Consider the following 12,943-nt stretch of genomic DNA (forward strand, 5'->3'; position numbering starts at 1 on the left):
ACACACTCACACATTCTCAACCCCCAATCTCTCGTTATCTTTCTCTTTCTCTCTCCCTCTGTATTTCTCTCTTTACCTTTGGAGAGTCTGTGCTGGAGTTAAAGACAGTGGGTGAAGGTGCGGAGCAGAGAGCTGGAGAACAGGAAGTGATCCTGGATAGAAATATGAGATGTGCCAGAGCAGAGCTGGAAGGCACAGGCTAATTTCTCACTGTCTGTCTTGCTGTCACTGTCTTTCTCTGTGGGAATATAAATGTATCCTATCAATTGAGGCCTGTGTTTGATCCATCATATGTCACACAGCTGTTGACTGATCAGGCGGGTGTGGCCAGATGTCGGCCAGCTGTCTGGGACAGGAGGAGTATTTTAAAGACACTGACTGATTTACGGACACATTGAAGTGTTACATAATGAATACTGTAGATTTGAAGTTTCTCTGGAGTGTCCCTCATATGAAAATAGTACACTATTCTATCGTATACCTCATGCTTTTCCATCTTCATCTACCAGTCTGTCTTCTCCAACCAAATACTAATTTTCCCCCATAATTTGAAAATAAATTCTTTAAAAATCCTACAATGTGATTTTCTGGATTTTTTTTCTCATTTTGTCTGTCATAGTTGAAGTGTACCTATGATGAAAAGTACAGGCCTCTCTCATCTTTTTAAGTGGGAGAACTTGCACAATTGGTGGCTGACTAAATAATGTTTTGCCCCACTGTATATAGGCCTGGCAGTATACAGCCCAGAGAATATGCAGATGCCCACCCAGCTTCAGTCAGACTGCCAGACCTGTTCTGAAGAGTAGTAGGTTTCAATAGGTTTCCATTCTAGCTGTGGCGGCAGAAGTAGCAGCAGCACCAGTAGCAGCATCACCTCTAGCAGAAGTATCAGCAGCACCACTAGCAGCAGTAGCAGAAGTATCAGCAGCACCACTAGCAGCAGCAGTAGAAGCAGCAATAGCAGCAGCACCTCTAGCAGCAGTAGCAGAAGTATCAGCAGCACCACTAACAGCAGTAGCAGCAGTAGCAGCAGCACCTTTAGCAGCAGTAGCAGCAGCACCTCTAGCAGCAGTAGCAGCAGCCCCTCTAGCAGCAGTAGCAGCAGCACCTCTAGCAGCAGTAGCAGCAGCACCTCTAGCAGCAGTAGCAGCAGCACCTCTAGCAGCAATAGCATCAGCACCTTTATCAGCAGTAGCAGCAGCACCTTTATCAGCAGTAGCAGCAGCACCTTTAGCAGCAGTTGCAGCAGCACCTTTAGCAGCAGTTGCAGCAGCACCTTTAGCAGCAGTAGCAGCAGCACCCTTAGCAGCAGTAGCAGCAGCACCCTTAGCAGCAGTAGCAGCAGCACCTTTATCAGCAGTAGCAGCAGCACCTGTAGCAGCACTAGTAGCAGCAGCACCTTTATCAGCAGTAGCAGCAGCACCTTTATCAGCAGTAGCAGCAGCACCTTTATCAGCAGTAGCAGCAGCACCTTTAGCAGCACTAGTAGCAGCAGCACCTTTATCAGCAGTAGCAGCAGCACCTTTATCAGCAGTAGCAGCAGCACCTTTATCAGCAGTAGCAGCAGCACCTTTATCAGCAGTAGCAGCAGCAGTGTGTTGCTGTGGGGGTGGGGATATCCAACACTCTCTCTGCTGTTGCCTTATTGAGCCATCCAACCCTATGCATTTCACTGACATACCAGCCCACAGAGATCAATAAAGGCAAAGAGTACAGGGGAGTGTGTGTGTGCGTGTGCTTGGGGTTAGGGAGTTTGGAAAAGGGGTGATACAAACAGAGATACTGAGATTGGTTGGAATCCTTATAGGGGCCTAAATGTGCTGATTCCACACATAAGCAGCATATTATAGAATGCTTGGCACGTTGAATCACAGAGCAAGAGGAGCTATTACATCAGAGGGTTTGCTCAGTCTTTGGCAGCACGGAAAGGACAGAATATAGATTAGATAGGCTGATACTGTATATAGATGGATCCCATAGATCCGTCAATCCGGCAGTGTGTGTGTAGTGTGTATGTGTGCGTGTAAGAGAGGAAGATATAGAGAGAGAGGAACAGAGAGAAACAGAGAGCGACAGAGAGATAGGCAGTGAATTGTCCTAGATTTCAGCACCACACAGTTGGACCTAAGCTGTAATGGGAAATAGAGGAGAAATCCTGCTACATCTAAAATACCAGCTACTAAGGCAGTATACAGAGGGAAAGTACTGGATTGCGCCTATTCACAGACAAAATAGACTCGGAGTGTAGTTCACGTTTTGAAACCATGCTACTATCTCTAAAGAAAGGCCTTTAATGATTCAAAACTGTCAAAACATCATGTCATGTATCGCATCAGGCTGAAAATCTGTCACATAACCTCACATAATAGTATAGCACTGAACTGAATTACGGAATCCAGAGAGCGGGTCAATCTCAGAGTGAAGCATTATTGTTTTGGAATGACAATTGGAACCTAATCTTTGACCCTAGCCAGCCAGGATCAGTTTGCTACCTCTACAGTGCATTTGTAAAGAATTCAGACCCCTTGAGTTTTTCCACATTTTGTGACGTTACAGCCTTATTCTAAAATTGATTAAATACATGTTTTTCCTCTTCAATCAACACACAATACCCCATAATGACAAAGCGAAAACAGGTTTTTAGACATTTCTGCAAATGTTTGCAAATAAAAAACAGAAATACCTTATTCAGACCTTTCGTTATGAGACTCGAAACTGAGCTCAGGTACATCCTGTTTCCAGGTACATCCTTGAGATGTTTCTACAACTTGATTGGAGTTCTACTGTGGTAAATTCAATTGATTGGACATGATTTGGAAAGGCACACACCTGTCTATATAAGGTCCCAAAGTTGAGAAAATAGCTGTGCAGCGAACCTCCCCATCCAACCTGACAGAGCTTGAGAGGATCTGCAGAGTAGAATGGGAGAAACTCCACAAATACAGGTGTGCCGAGCTTGTAGCGTCATACCCAAGAAGACTTGAGGCTGTAATCGCTGCCAAAGGTGCTTCAACAAAGTACTGAGTAAAGGGTCTGAATACTTATGTAAATGTGATATTTCAGTTTTAGTATTTTTTGTAAATTTTCCAACATTTCAAAAACCTGTTTTTAGCTTTGTCATTATGGGGTATTGTGTATGGATTAATTGTGTGTAAAAATAAACAATTTCATCAATTTTCGAATACGGCTGTAAAGTAACACAGTGGAATAAGTCAAAGGGTCTGAATACTTTCCGAATGCACTGTATACAGGACTATTCTGAGACGTGATCTGCCAGAGGGGTTGGCAGACAAGATGATAAACAGCTGCCATACTGGACGTCTCAGGGAAAATAACATTCCATTATTTTGTTGGCAAAATGTCCCATAAATAACGGCGCTGACAGGAAATGGGATGGACATGGTGATAGATGTTATAAGTGCTCTTCACTTACTTAGTACCTCTCCACAGTTTCACTCATACATATACTGTGTACATGTATACTGTGTACAAGTGTACAAAAGATTAAGGACTGCCCTTTCCATGTCATAGACTGACAAGGAGAATCCAGGTAAAATCTATGGTCCCTTATTGATGACACATGTTAAATCCACTTCAATCAGTGTAGATGAAAGGAAGGAGAGAGGTTAAAGTTTTTTTAAGCTTTGAAACAATTGAGACATGGATTGTGTGTGCCTTTCAGAGGGTGAATGGGCAAGACAAAATATTTAAGTGCCTTTGAACAGGGTATGATAGTAGGTGCCAGGGACACCGGTTTGTGTCAAGAACTGCAACGGTGCTGGGTTTTTCACATTTCCTGTGTGTATCAAAAATGGTCCACCACCCAAAAGTCACCCAGCCAACTTGAGTCAACATGGGCCAGCATCCCTGTGGAATGCTTTCTACACCTTGTAGAGCCCATCCCAACGAATTGAGGCTGTTCTGATGACAAAACATGTTCTTAATGTTTTGTACACTCAGTGTATATTGATGACAAGCATAGTATTATTACTCTATCTTTAGTATAGTAGTGTTGGTACTGGTAGTAGTAGTAGTAGTGGTACTGGTAGTAGTAGTGGTGGTACTGGTAGTAGTGGTGGTACTGGTAGTAGTAGTGGTACTGGTAGTAGTAGTGGTACTGGTAGTAGTAGTGGTGTTGGTACTGGTAGTGGTAGTGGTAGTGGTGGTACTAGTAGTAGTAGTGGTGGTACTGGTAGTAGTAGTAGTAGTGGTGGTACTGGTAGTAGTAGTGGTGGTAGTAGTGGTACTGGTAGTAGTAATGGTGTTGGTACTGGTAGTACTAGTAGTAGTGGTACTGGTAGTAGTAGTGGTACTGGTAGTAGTAGTAGTAGTGGTACTGGTAGTAGTAGTAGTAGTAGTGGTGGTACTGGTAGTAGTAGTAGTAGTGGTGGTACTGGTAGTAGTAGTAGTGGTGGTGGTACTGGTAGTAGTGGTGGTACCGGTAGTAGTAGTAGTGATGGTACTGGTAGTAGTGTTGGTACTGGTGGTAGTAGTGGTACTGGTGGTAGTAGTAGTAGTAGTGGTACTGGTAGTAGTAGTAGTTGTGGTGGTATTAGTAGTAGTTGTGGTGGTATTAGTAGTAGTAGTGGTGGTACTGGTAGTAGTAGTAGTGTTGATACTGGTAGTAGTAGTGGTACTGGTAGTAGTAGTAGTGTTGATACTGGTAGTAGTAGTAGTAGTGGTACTGGTAATAGTAGTAGTGGTGGTACTGGTAGTAGTAGTAGTGGTGGTACTGGTAGTAGTAGTGGTACTGGTAGTAGTAGTAGTGGTAGTAGTAGTAGTTGTGGTACTGGTAGTAGTTGAAGCATTCATTGTCTCAGGTAAGATGCAGACCATGCTGGGCAGCGAGTATTACTGTAGTTCCATCAGCTGAGTCCCGACAGAGGGATTTACACATAGTAGACTCTTTGTTGAGATATGAAACGACTCCTCCCTCCCCAGTTCTCACTCTCCCCCTCTCAATGGCTGGAGCACATTAAAAGCATGTCATCACATTTTTCCCCAAATATGACTTTCAGGAAAGTATGGGGGAAAACATTTAATGGTGTTGCATTAATGAACGTGAACTGTAAGTGAATTTGTCCCAATACTTTTAGTCCCCCTCGTTTTAGGGGACCATGTACAAAAAACCCGATATGAATGAAAATACAGACAGCACGTCAAAATACAGAGAAGTACAGAGCCAAAACAACAACAAATTGTCACTGTCCCAATACTTTTGGAGCTCACTGTATGTGCAATGTTCAGAGACAGTGAAGGAAGAGCTTTGACGTGGGTGCTAAAAAGATTGGAGGATGAAATGATTGATTGGTTTGTTCTATGAACAGGGAATGAAAGGGAGAGCAGTCACAGAGGGAGCTTTGGTATTGTTCTATAAAGCATTAAGTGAGAGGACGGTTGTCAAGTGTGTAAGTAGCGTTGGTACTGGAAGTAGTAGTGGTAATAGTAGTGGTGTTGGTACTGGTAGTACTAGTGGTACTGGTAGTAGTAGTGTTGGTACTGGTAGTAGTGGTACTGGTAGTAGTAGGAGTGGTGGTACTGGTAGTAGTAGTAGTAGTGGTGGGACTGGTAGTAGTGTATTTTGTTGTCTGCTAGCAATCATACCATTCCCTTTTGAAGAACCTAAAGAGTGGGTATGAGTCTAAGGGGATAATATCATTGCTCTCTGCCCAGGAGTTCAGCCCTACAGCTGACCTGTTACTGGTGGTCTGGTGTCTCAATGCTAACAATGTGATACAACAAGGTCTCACTGTGAGGGTGAACAAACATCACATCTCGCAGTACCCCCAGACACCTTAGGCCCATATCTCCCTCACTAGTGTTGTGGTTGTCCTTGAAATATATGAAAATTAATTATTTATTGATATGCTGTTATATCATAGTGGCATGCATTGTAACATTTGTCTCTGTGTCTTTCTGCAGGTACGTACCAAGGCCAGTGGGTGGGGGGGATGCGGCATGGATACGGCATGCGGCAGAGTGTGCCATACGGCATGGCAGCCGTCATCCGCTCTCCGCTGCGTACCTCCATAAACTCCTTGCGCTCGGAGCACAGTAACGGGACGGCTCTGCTCGCGGACCGGGCCGGCGTGGGGAGTGTGGGCGGGACAGGCTCCACCAGCAGTCCGGCAGTGTCGCGGGGGGGCTTCGTGCTCACTGCTCACAGCGAGGCAGAGCTGCTGAAGGGCAAGAAAAAGGGTCTGTTCCGAGGTCGCTCCATCCTCAGCGGACTCAAACTGAGGAAGTCAGAGTCCAAGAGCTCCCTGGCCAGCCAGCGCTCCAAGCAGAGCTCGTTCCGCAGTGAGGCGGGCATGAGCACGGTAAGCTCGGTAAACTCTGACATCAACTCCACCATCAGCCTGGGAGAGGGCGAAGCCGAGCTGGCCGTCGCCGAGGACGATGTGGACGCCACGGCAACGGAGACCTACTGCGGCGAGTGGAAGAACGACAAGCGCACGGGCTGTGGGGTGAGCCGGCGCTCGGACGGCCTGCACTATGAGGGTGAGTGGGTGGGAAACAAGCGGCACGGGTACGGCTGCACCACCTTCCCTGACGGGACCAAGGAGGAGGGCAAGTACAAGCAGAACGTCCTGGTGAGCGGCAAAAGGAAGAACCTAATCCCCCTCCGAGCCAGTAAGATCAGAGAGAAGGTGGACCGGGCTGTGGACACGGCCGAAAAGGCTGCGGACATCGCCAATCAGAAGGCTGAGATCGCCATGTCCAGGTAAGACCCAGCAGCAGGTCCATAATTTACACCTTCCGCTTCTTTGCTGTCCTCTTGGTCAACTCAAATTAAATGATCCAATTCGTACGTCCAGTCCCTAAATCTCTGCGACCACAGAACACTTTTCAAGGGAGTTGCCCTGATGAGGATGTGGACAACTGTGCGGAAAAGGGCGGACTTAAGTGGAAGGTGTAAATCACTAGTAGGCCTTATTTGGAGCAGGTCCATGTGTAGGCCTTACTAGTAGGCCTTATTAGCAGCAGGTCCTTGTGTAGGCCTTACTAGTAGGCCTTACTAGCAGCAGGTGCATGTGTAGGCCTTACTAGTTGGCCTTACTAGTAGCAGGTCCATGTGTAGGCCTTACTAGTAGCAGGTCTATGTGTAGGCCTTACTAGCAGGCCTTACTAGCAGCAGGTCCATGTGTAGGCCTTACTAGTAGATGTTACTAGCAGCAGGTCCATGTGTAGGCCTTACTAGTAGGCCTTACTAGATGTTACTAGCAGCAGGTCTATGTGTAGGCCTTACTATCAGATGTTACTAGCAGCAGGTCTATGTGTAGGCCTTACTACTAGATGTTACTAGCAGCAGGTCCATGTGAAGGCCTTATTAGTTGGCTTTACTAGCAGCAGGTCTATGTGTAGGCCTTACTAGTAGATGTTACTAGCAGCAGGTCCATGTGTAGACCTTAGTAGTAGATGTTACTAGCAGCAGGTCTATGTGTATGCCTTACTAGTAGATGTTACTAGCAGCAGGTCCATGTGTAGACCTTACTAGTAGATGTTACTAGCAGCATGTCCATGTGTAGACCTTACTAGTAGATGTTACTAGCAGCAGGTCCATGTGTAGACCTTACTAGCAGATGTTACTAGCAGCAGGTCCATGTGTAGACCTTACTAGTAGATGTTACTAGCAGCAGGTCCATGTGTAGACCTTACTAGTAGATGTTACTAGCAGCAGGTCCATGTGTAGACCTTACTAGTAGATGTTACTAGCAGCATGTCCATGTGTAGACCTTACTAGTAGATGTTGCTAGCAGTAGGTCCATGTGTAGACCTTACTAGTAGATGTTACTAGCAGCATGTCCATGTGTAGACCTTACTAGTAGATGTTACTAGCAGCAAGTCCATGTGTAGGCCTTACTAGTAGATGTTACTAGCAGCAGGTATATGTGTAGGCCTTACTAGTAGATGTTACTAGTAGATGTTACTAGCAGCAGGTCCATGTGCAGACCTTACTAGTAGATGTTACTAGCAGCAGGTATATGTGTAGGCCTTATTAGTAGATGTTACTAGCAGCAGGTCCATGTGTAGACCTTACTAGTAGATGTTACTAGCAGCAGGTCCATGTGTAGACCTTACTAGTAGATGTTACTAGCAGCAGGTATATGTGTAGGCCTTATTAGTAGATGTTACTAGCAGCAGGTCCATGTGTAGACCTTACTAGTAGATGTTACTAGCAGCAGGTCCATGTGTAGACCTTACTAGCAGATGTTACTAGCAGCAGGTCCATGTGTAGACCTTACTAGTAGATGTTACTAGCAGCAGGTCCATGTGTAGACCTTACTAGCAGATGTTACTAGCAGCAGGTCCATGTGTAGACCTTACTAGTAGATGTTACTAGCAGCAGGTCCATGTGTAGACCTTACTAGTAGATGTTACTAGCAGCAGGTCCATGTGCAGACCTTACTAGTAGATGTTACTAGCAGCATGTCCATGTGTAGACCTTACTAGTAGATGTTGCTAGCAGTAGGTCCATGTGTAGACCTTACTAGTAGATGTTACTAGCAGCAGGTCCATGTGTAGACCTTACTAGTAGATGTTACTAGCAACATGTCCATGTGTAGACCTTACTAGTAGATGTTACTAGCAGCAGGTCCATGTGTAGACCTTACTAGTAGATGTTACTAGTAGCAGGTCCATGTGTAGACCTTACTAGTAGATTTTACTAGCAGCATGTCCATGTGTAGGCCTTACTAGTAGATGTTACTAGCAGCAGGTATATGTGTAGGCCTTACTAGTAGATGTTACTAGTAGATGTTACTAGCAGCAGGTCCATGTGTAGACCTTACTAGTAGATGTTACTAGCAGCAGGTATATGTGTAGGCCTTATTAGTAGATGTTACTAGCAGCAGGTCCATGTGTAGACCTTACTAGTAGATGTTACTAGCAGCAGGTCCATGTGTAGACCTTACTAGTAGATGTTACTAGCAGCAGGTATATGTGTAGGCCTTATTAGTAGATGTTACTAGCAGCAGGTCCATGTGTAGACCTTACTAGTAGATGTTACTAGCAGCAGGTCCATGTGTAGACCTTACTAGTAGATGTTACTAGCAGCATGTCCATGTGTAGACCTTACTAGTAGATGTTACTAGCAGCAGGTCCATGTGTAGACCTTACTAGTGGATGTTACTAGCAACATGTCCATGTGTAGACCTTACTAGTAGATGTTACTAGCAGCAGGTCCATGTGTAGACCTTACTAGTAGATGTTACTAGTAGCAGGTCCATGTGTAGACCTTGCTAGTAGATGTTACTAGCAGCATGTCCATGTGTAGACCTTACTAGTAGATGTTACTAGCAGCATGTCCATGTGTAGACCTTACTAGTAGATGTTACTAGCAGCAAGTCCATGTGTAGGCCTTACTAGTAGATGTTACTAGCAGCAGGTATATGTGTAGGCCTTACTAGTAGATGTTACTAGTAGATGTTACTAGCAGCAGGTCCATGTGTAGACCTTACTAGTAGATGTTACTAGCAGCATGTCCATGTGTAGACCTTACTAGTAGATGTTACTAGCAGCATGTCCATGTGTAGACCTTACTAGTAGATGTTACTAGCAGCAGGTCCATGTGTAGACCTTACTAGTAGATGTTACTAGCAGCAGGTCCATGTGTAGACCTTACTAGTAGATGTTACTAGCAGCATGTCCATGTGTAGACCTTACTAGTAGATGTTGCTAGCAGTAGGTCCATGTGTAGACCTTACTAGTAGATGTTACTAGCAGCAGGTATATGTGTAGGCCTTACTAGTAGATGTTACTAGTAGATGTTACTAGCAGCAGGTCCATGTGCAGACCTTACTAGTAGATGTTACTAGCAGCAGGTATATGTGTAGGCCTTATTAGTAGATGTTACTAGCAGCAGGTCCATGTGTAGACCTTACTAGTAGATGTTACTAGCAGCAGGTCCATGTGTAGACCTTACTAGTAGATGTTACTAGCAGCAGGTATATGTGTAGGCCTTATTAGTAGATGTTACTAGCAGCAGGTCCATGTGTAGACCTTACTAGTAGATGTTACTAGCAGCAGGTCCATGTGTAGACCTTACTAGTAGATGTTACTAGCAGCATGTCCATGTGTAGACCTTACTAGTAGATGTTACTAGCAGCAGGTCCATGTGTAGACCTTACTAGCAGATGTTACTAGCAGCAGGTCCATGTGTAGACCTTACTAGTAGATGTTACTAGCAGCAGGTCCATGTGTAGACCTTACTAGTAGATGTTACTAGCAGCAGGTCCATGTGTAGACCTTACTAGTAGATGTTACTAGCAGCATGTCCATGTGTAGACCTTACTAGTAGATGTTGCTAGCAGTAGGTCCATGTGTAGACCTTACTAGTAGATGTTACTAGCAGCAGGTCCATGTGTAGACCTTACTAGTAGATGTTACTAGCAACATGTCCATGTGTAGACCTTACTAGTAGATGTTACTAGCAGCAGGTCCATGTGTAGACCTTACTAGTAGATGTTACTAGTAGCAGGTCCATGTGTAGACCTTACTAGTAGATGTTACTAGCAGCATGTCCGTGTGTAGACCTTACTAGTAGATGTTACTAGCAGCAAGTCCATGTGTAGGCCTTACTAGTAGATGTTACTAGCAGCAGGTATATGTGTAGGCCTTACTAGTAGATGTTACTAGTAGATGTTACTAGCAGCAGGTCCATGTGTAGACCTTACTAGTAGATGTTACTAGCAGCAGGTATATGTGTAGGCCTTATTAGTAGATGTTACTAGCAGCAGGTCCATGTGTAGACCTTACTAGTAGATGTTACTAGCAGCAGGTCCATGTGTAGACCTTACTAGTAGATGTTACTAGCAGCAGGTCCATGTGTAGACCTTACTAGTAGATGTTACTAGCAGCAGGTCCATGTGTAGACCTTACTAGTGGATGTTACTAGCAACATGTCCATGTGTAGACCTTACTAGTAGATGTTACTAGCAGCAGGTCCATGTGTAGACCTTACTAGTAGATGTTACTAGTAGCAGGTCCATGTGTAGACCTTACTAGTAGATGTTACTAGCAACATGTCCATGTGTAGACCTTACTAGTAGATGTTACTAGCAGCAGGTCCATGTGTAGACCTTACTAGTAGATGTTACTAGTAGCAGGTCCATGTGTAGACCTTACTAGTAGATGTTACTAGCAGCAAGTCCATGTGTAGGCCTTACTAGTAGATGTTACTAGCAGCAGGTAGATGTGTAGGCCTTACTAGTAGATGTTACTAGCAGATGTTACTAGCAGCAGGTCCATGTGTAGACCTTACTAGCAGATGTTACTAGCAGCAGGTCCATGTGTAGACCTTACTAGTAGATGTTACTAGCAGCATGTCCATGTGTAGACCTTACTAGTAGATGTTACTAGCAGCTAGTCCATGTGTAGGCCTTACTAGTAGATGTTACTAGCAGCAGGTAGATGTGTAGGCCTTACTAGTAGATGTTACTAGCAGATGTTACTAGCAGCAGGTCCATGTGTAGACCTTACTAGCAGATGTTACTAGCAGCAGGTCCATGTGTAGACCTTACTAGTAGATGTTACTAGCAGCATGTCCATGTGTAGACCTTACTAGTAGATGTTACTAGCAGCAGGTCCATGTGTAGGCCTTACTAGTAGATGTTACTAGCAGGTCCATGTGTAGGCCTTACTAGATGTTACTAGTAGCAGGTCCATGTGTAGGCCTTACTAGTAGATGTTACTAGCAGCAGGTCCATGTGTAGACCTTACTAGTAGATGTTACTAGCAGCAGGTCCATGTGTAGACCTTACTAGTTGGCCTTACTAGCAGCAGGTCTATGTGTAGGCCTTAATAGTAGATTTTACTAGCAGCAGGTCCATTTGTAGACCTTACTAGTAGATGTTACTAGCAGCAGGTCCATGTGTAGACCTTACTAGTAGATGTTACTAGCAGCAGGTCCATGTGTAGACCTTACTAGTAGATGTTACTACCAGCAGGTCTATGTGTAGGCCTTACTAGTAGATGTTACTAGCAGCAGGTCCATGTGTAGACCTTACTAGTAGATGTTACTAGCAGCAGGTCCATGTGTAGACCTTACTAGTTGGCCTTACTAGCAGCAGGTTTATGTGTAGGCCTTACTAGTTGGCCTTACTAGCAGCAGGTTCATGTGTAGGCCTTACTAGTAGATGTTACTAGCAGCAGGTCTATGTGTAGGCCTTACTAGTAGATGTTACTAGCAGGTCCATGTGTAGGCCTTACTAGATGTTACTAGCAGCAGGTCCATATATAGGCCTTACTAGTTGGCCTTACTAGCAGCAGGTCTATATGTAGGCCTTACTAGTTGGCCTTACTAGCAGCAGGTCTATGTGTAGGCCCTGCTAGCAGCAGGTCCATGTGCAGGCCTTACTAGCAGCAGGTCTATGTGTAGGCCTTACTAGCAGCAGGTCTATTTGTAGGCCTTACTAGCAGCAGGTCTATGTGTAGGCCTTACTACATTAGTCTGTGTTTAGTTTCAAATTTCAAGTTTTATTTGTCACATGCACAAGTACAGTGAAATGCTTAACTTGCAAGCCCTTCCCAACAGTGCAGTACTCAATATCAAGATAGTATAGCAACACAAAAAGAAATAGGAAATAAGAAAGGAAGAACCACATTTACAATGTGCAGGGATACTGGAGTAGCTGAGGTAGATACAAGTTACTGCCAAAATAAATAAATGAAGGATAAAAAGTTTATTGAAATGAAAACGAAATGCTTCCACACAGGTGTGGTTCCTGAGTTAATTAAGCATCATGTATAAAAATGATGGGAAGGCCATTATTTTGGTCATTATTCTGCTACCATGACAATGCCACCAATTAGAGGGCTCGAGTGGTCACTGAATGGTTTGATGAGGATGACAATTATTTAAACCATATGCCATGGTCGTCTCAGTCACCAGATCTCAACCGAATTGAACACTTATGGAAGATTCTGAAATGGCGCCTGAAAC

At 44.5% G+C, this 12,943-nt stretch overlaps 1 protein-coding gene across 2 annotated transcripts in view; it reads left to right on the top strand.

The window, feature by feature from the left end:
- jph3b (junctophilin 3b) overlaps positions 1 to 12,943 on the top strand; it is a 46,057-nt gene that overhangs the window by 9,123 nt on the left and 23,991 nt on the right. For both annotated transcript variants that reach the window (XM_021568438.3, XM_021568445.3), the window contains exon 2: positions 5,923 to 6,724. In XM_021568438.3, coding sequence (XP_021424113.3) covers positions 5,923 to 6,724 — 802 coding nt within the window. The remainder of the gene's footprint in view (positions 1 to 5,922; positions 6,725 to 12,943) is intronic.

This window comes from Oncorhynchus mykiss, chromosome 2, assembly GCF_057628025.1.
Source record: "Oncorhynchus mykiss isolate SJ-2025 chromosome 2, ASM5762802v1, whole genome shotgun sequence".
NCBI classification, from domain to species: Eukaryota; Metazoa; Chordata; class Actinopteri; order Salmoniformes; family Salmonidae; genus Oncorhynchus; species Oncorhynchus mykiss.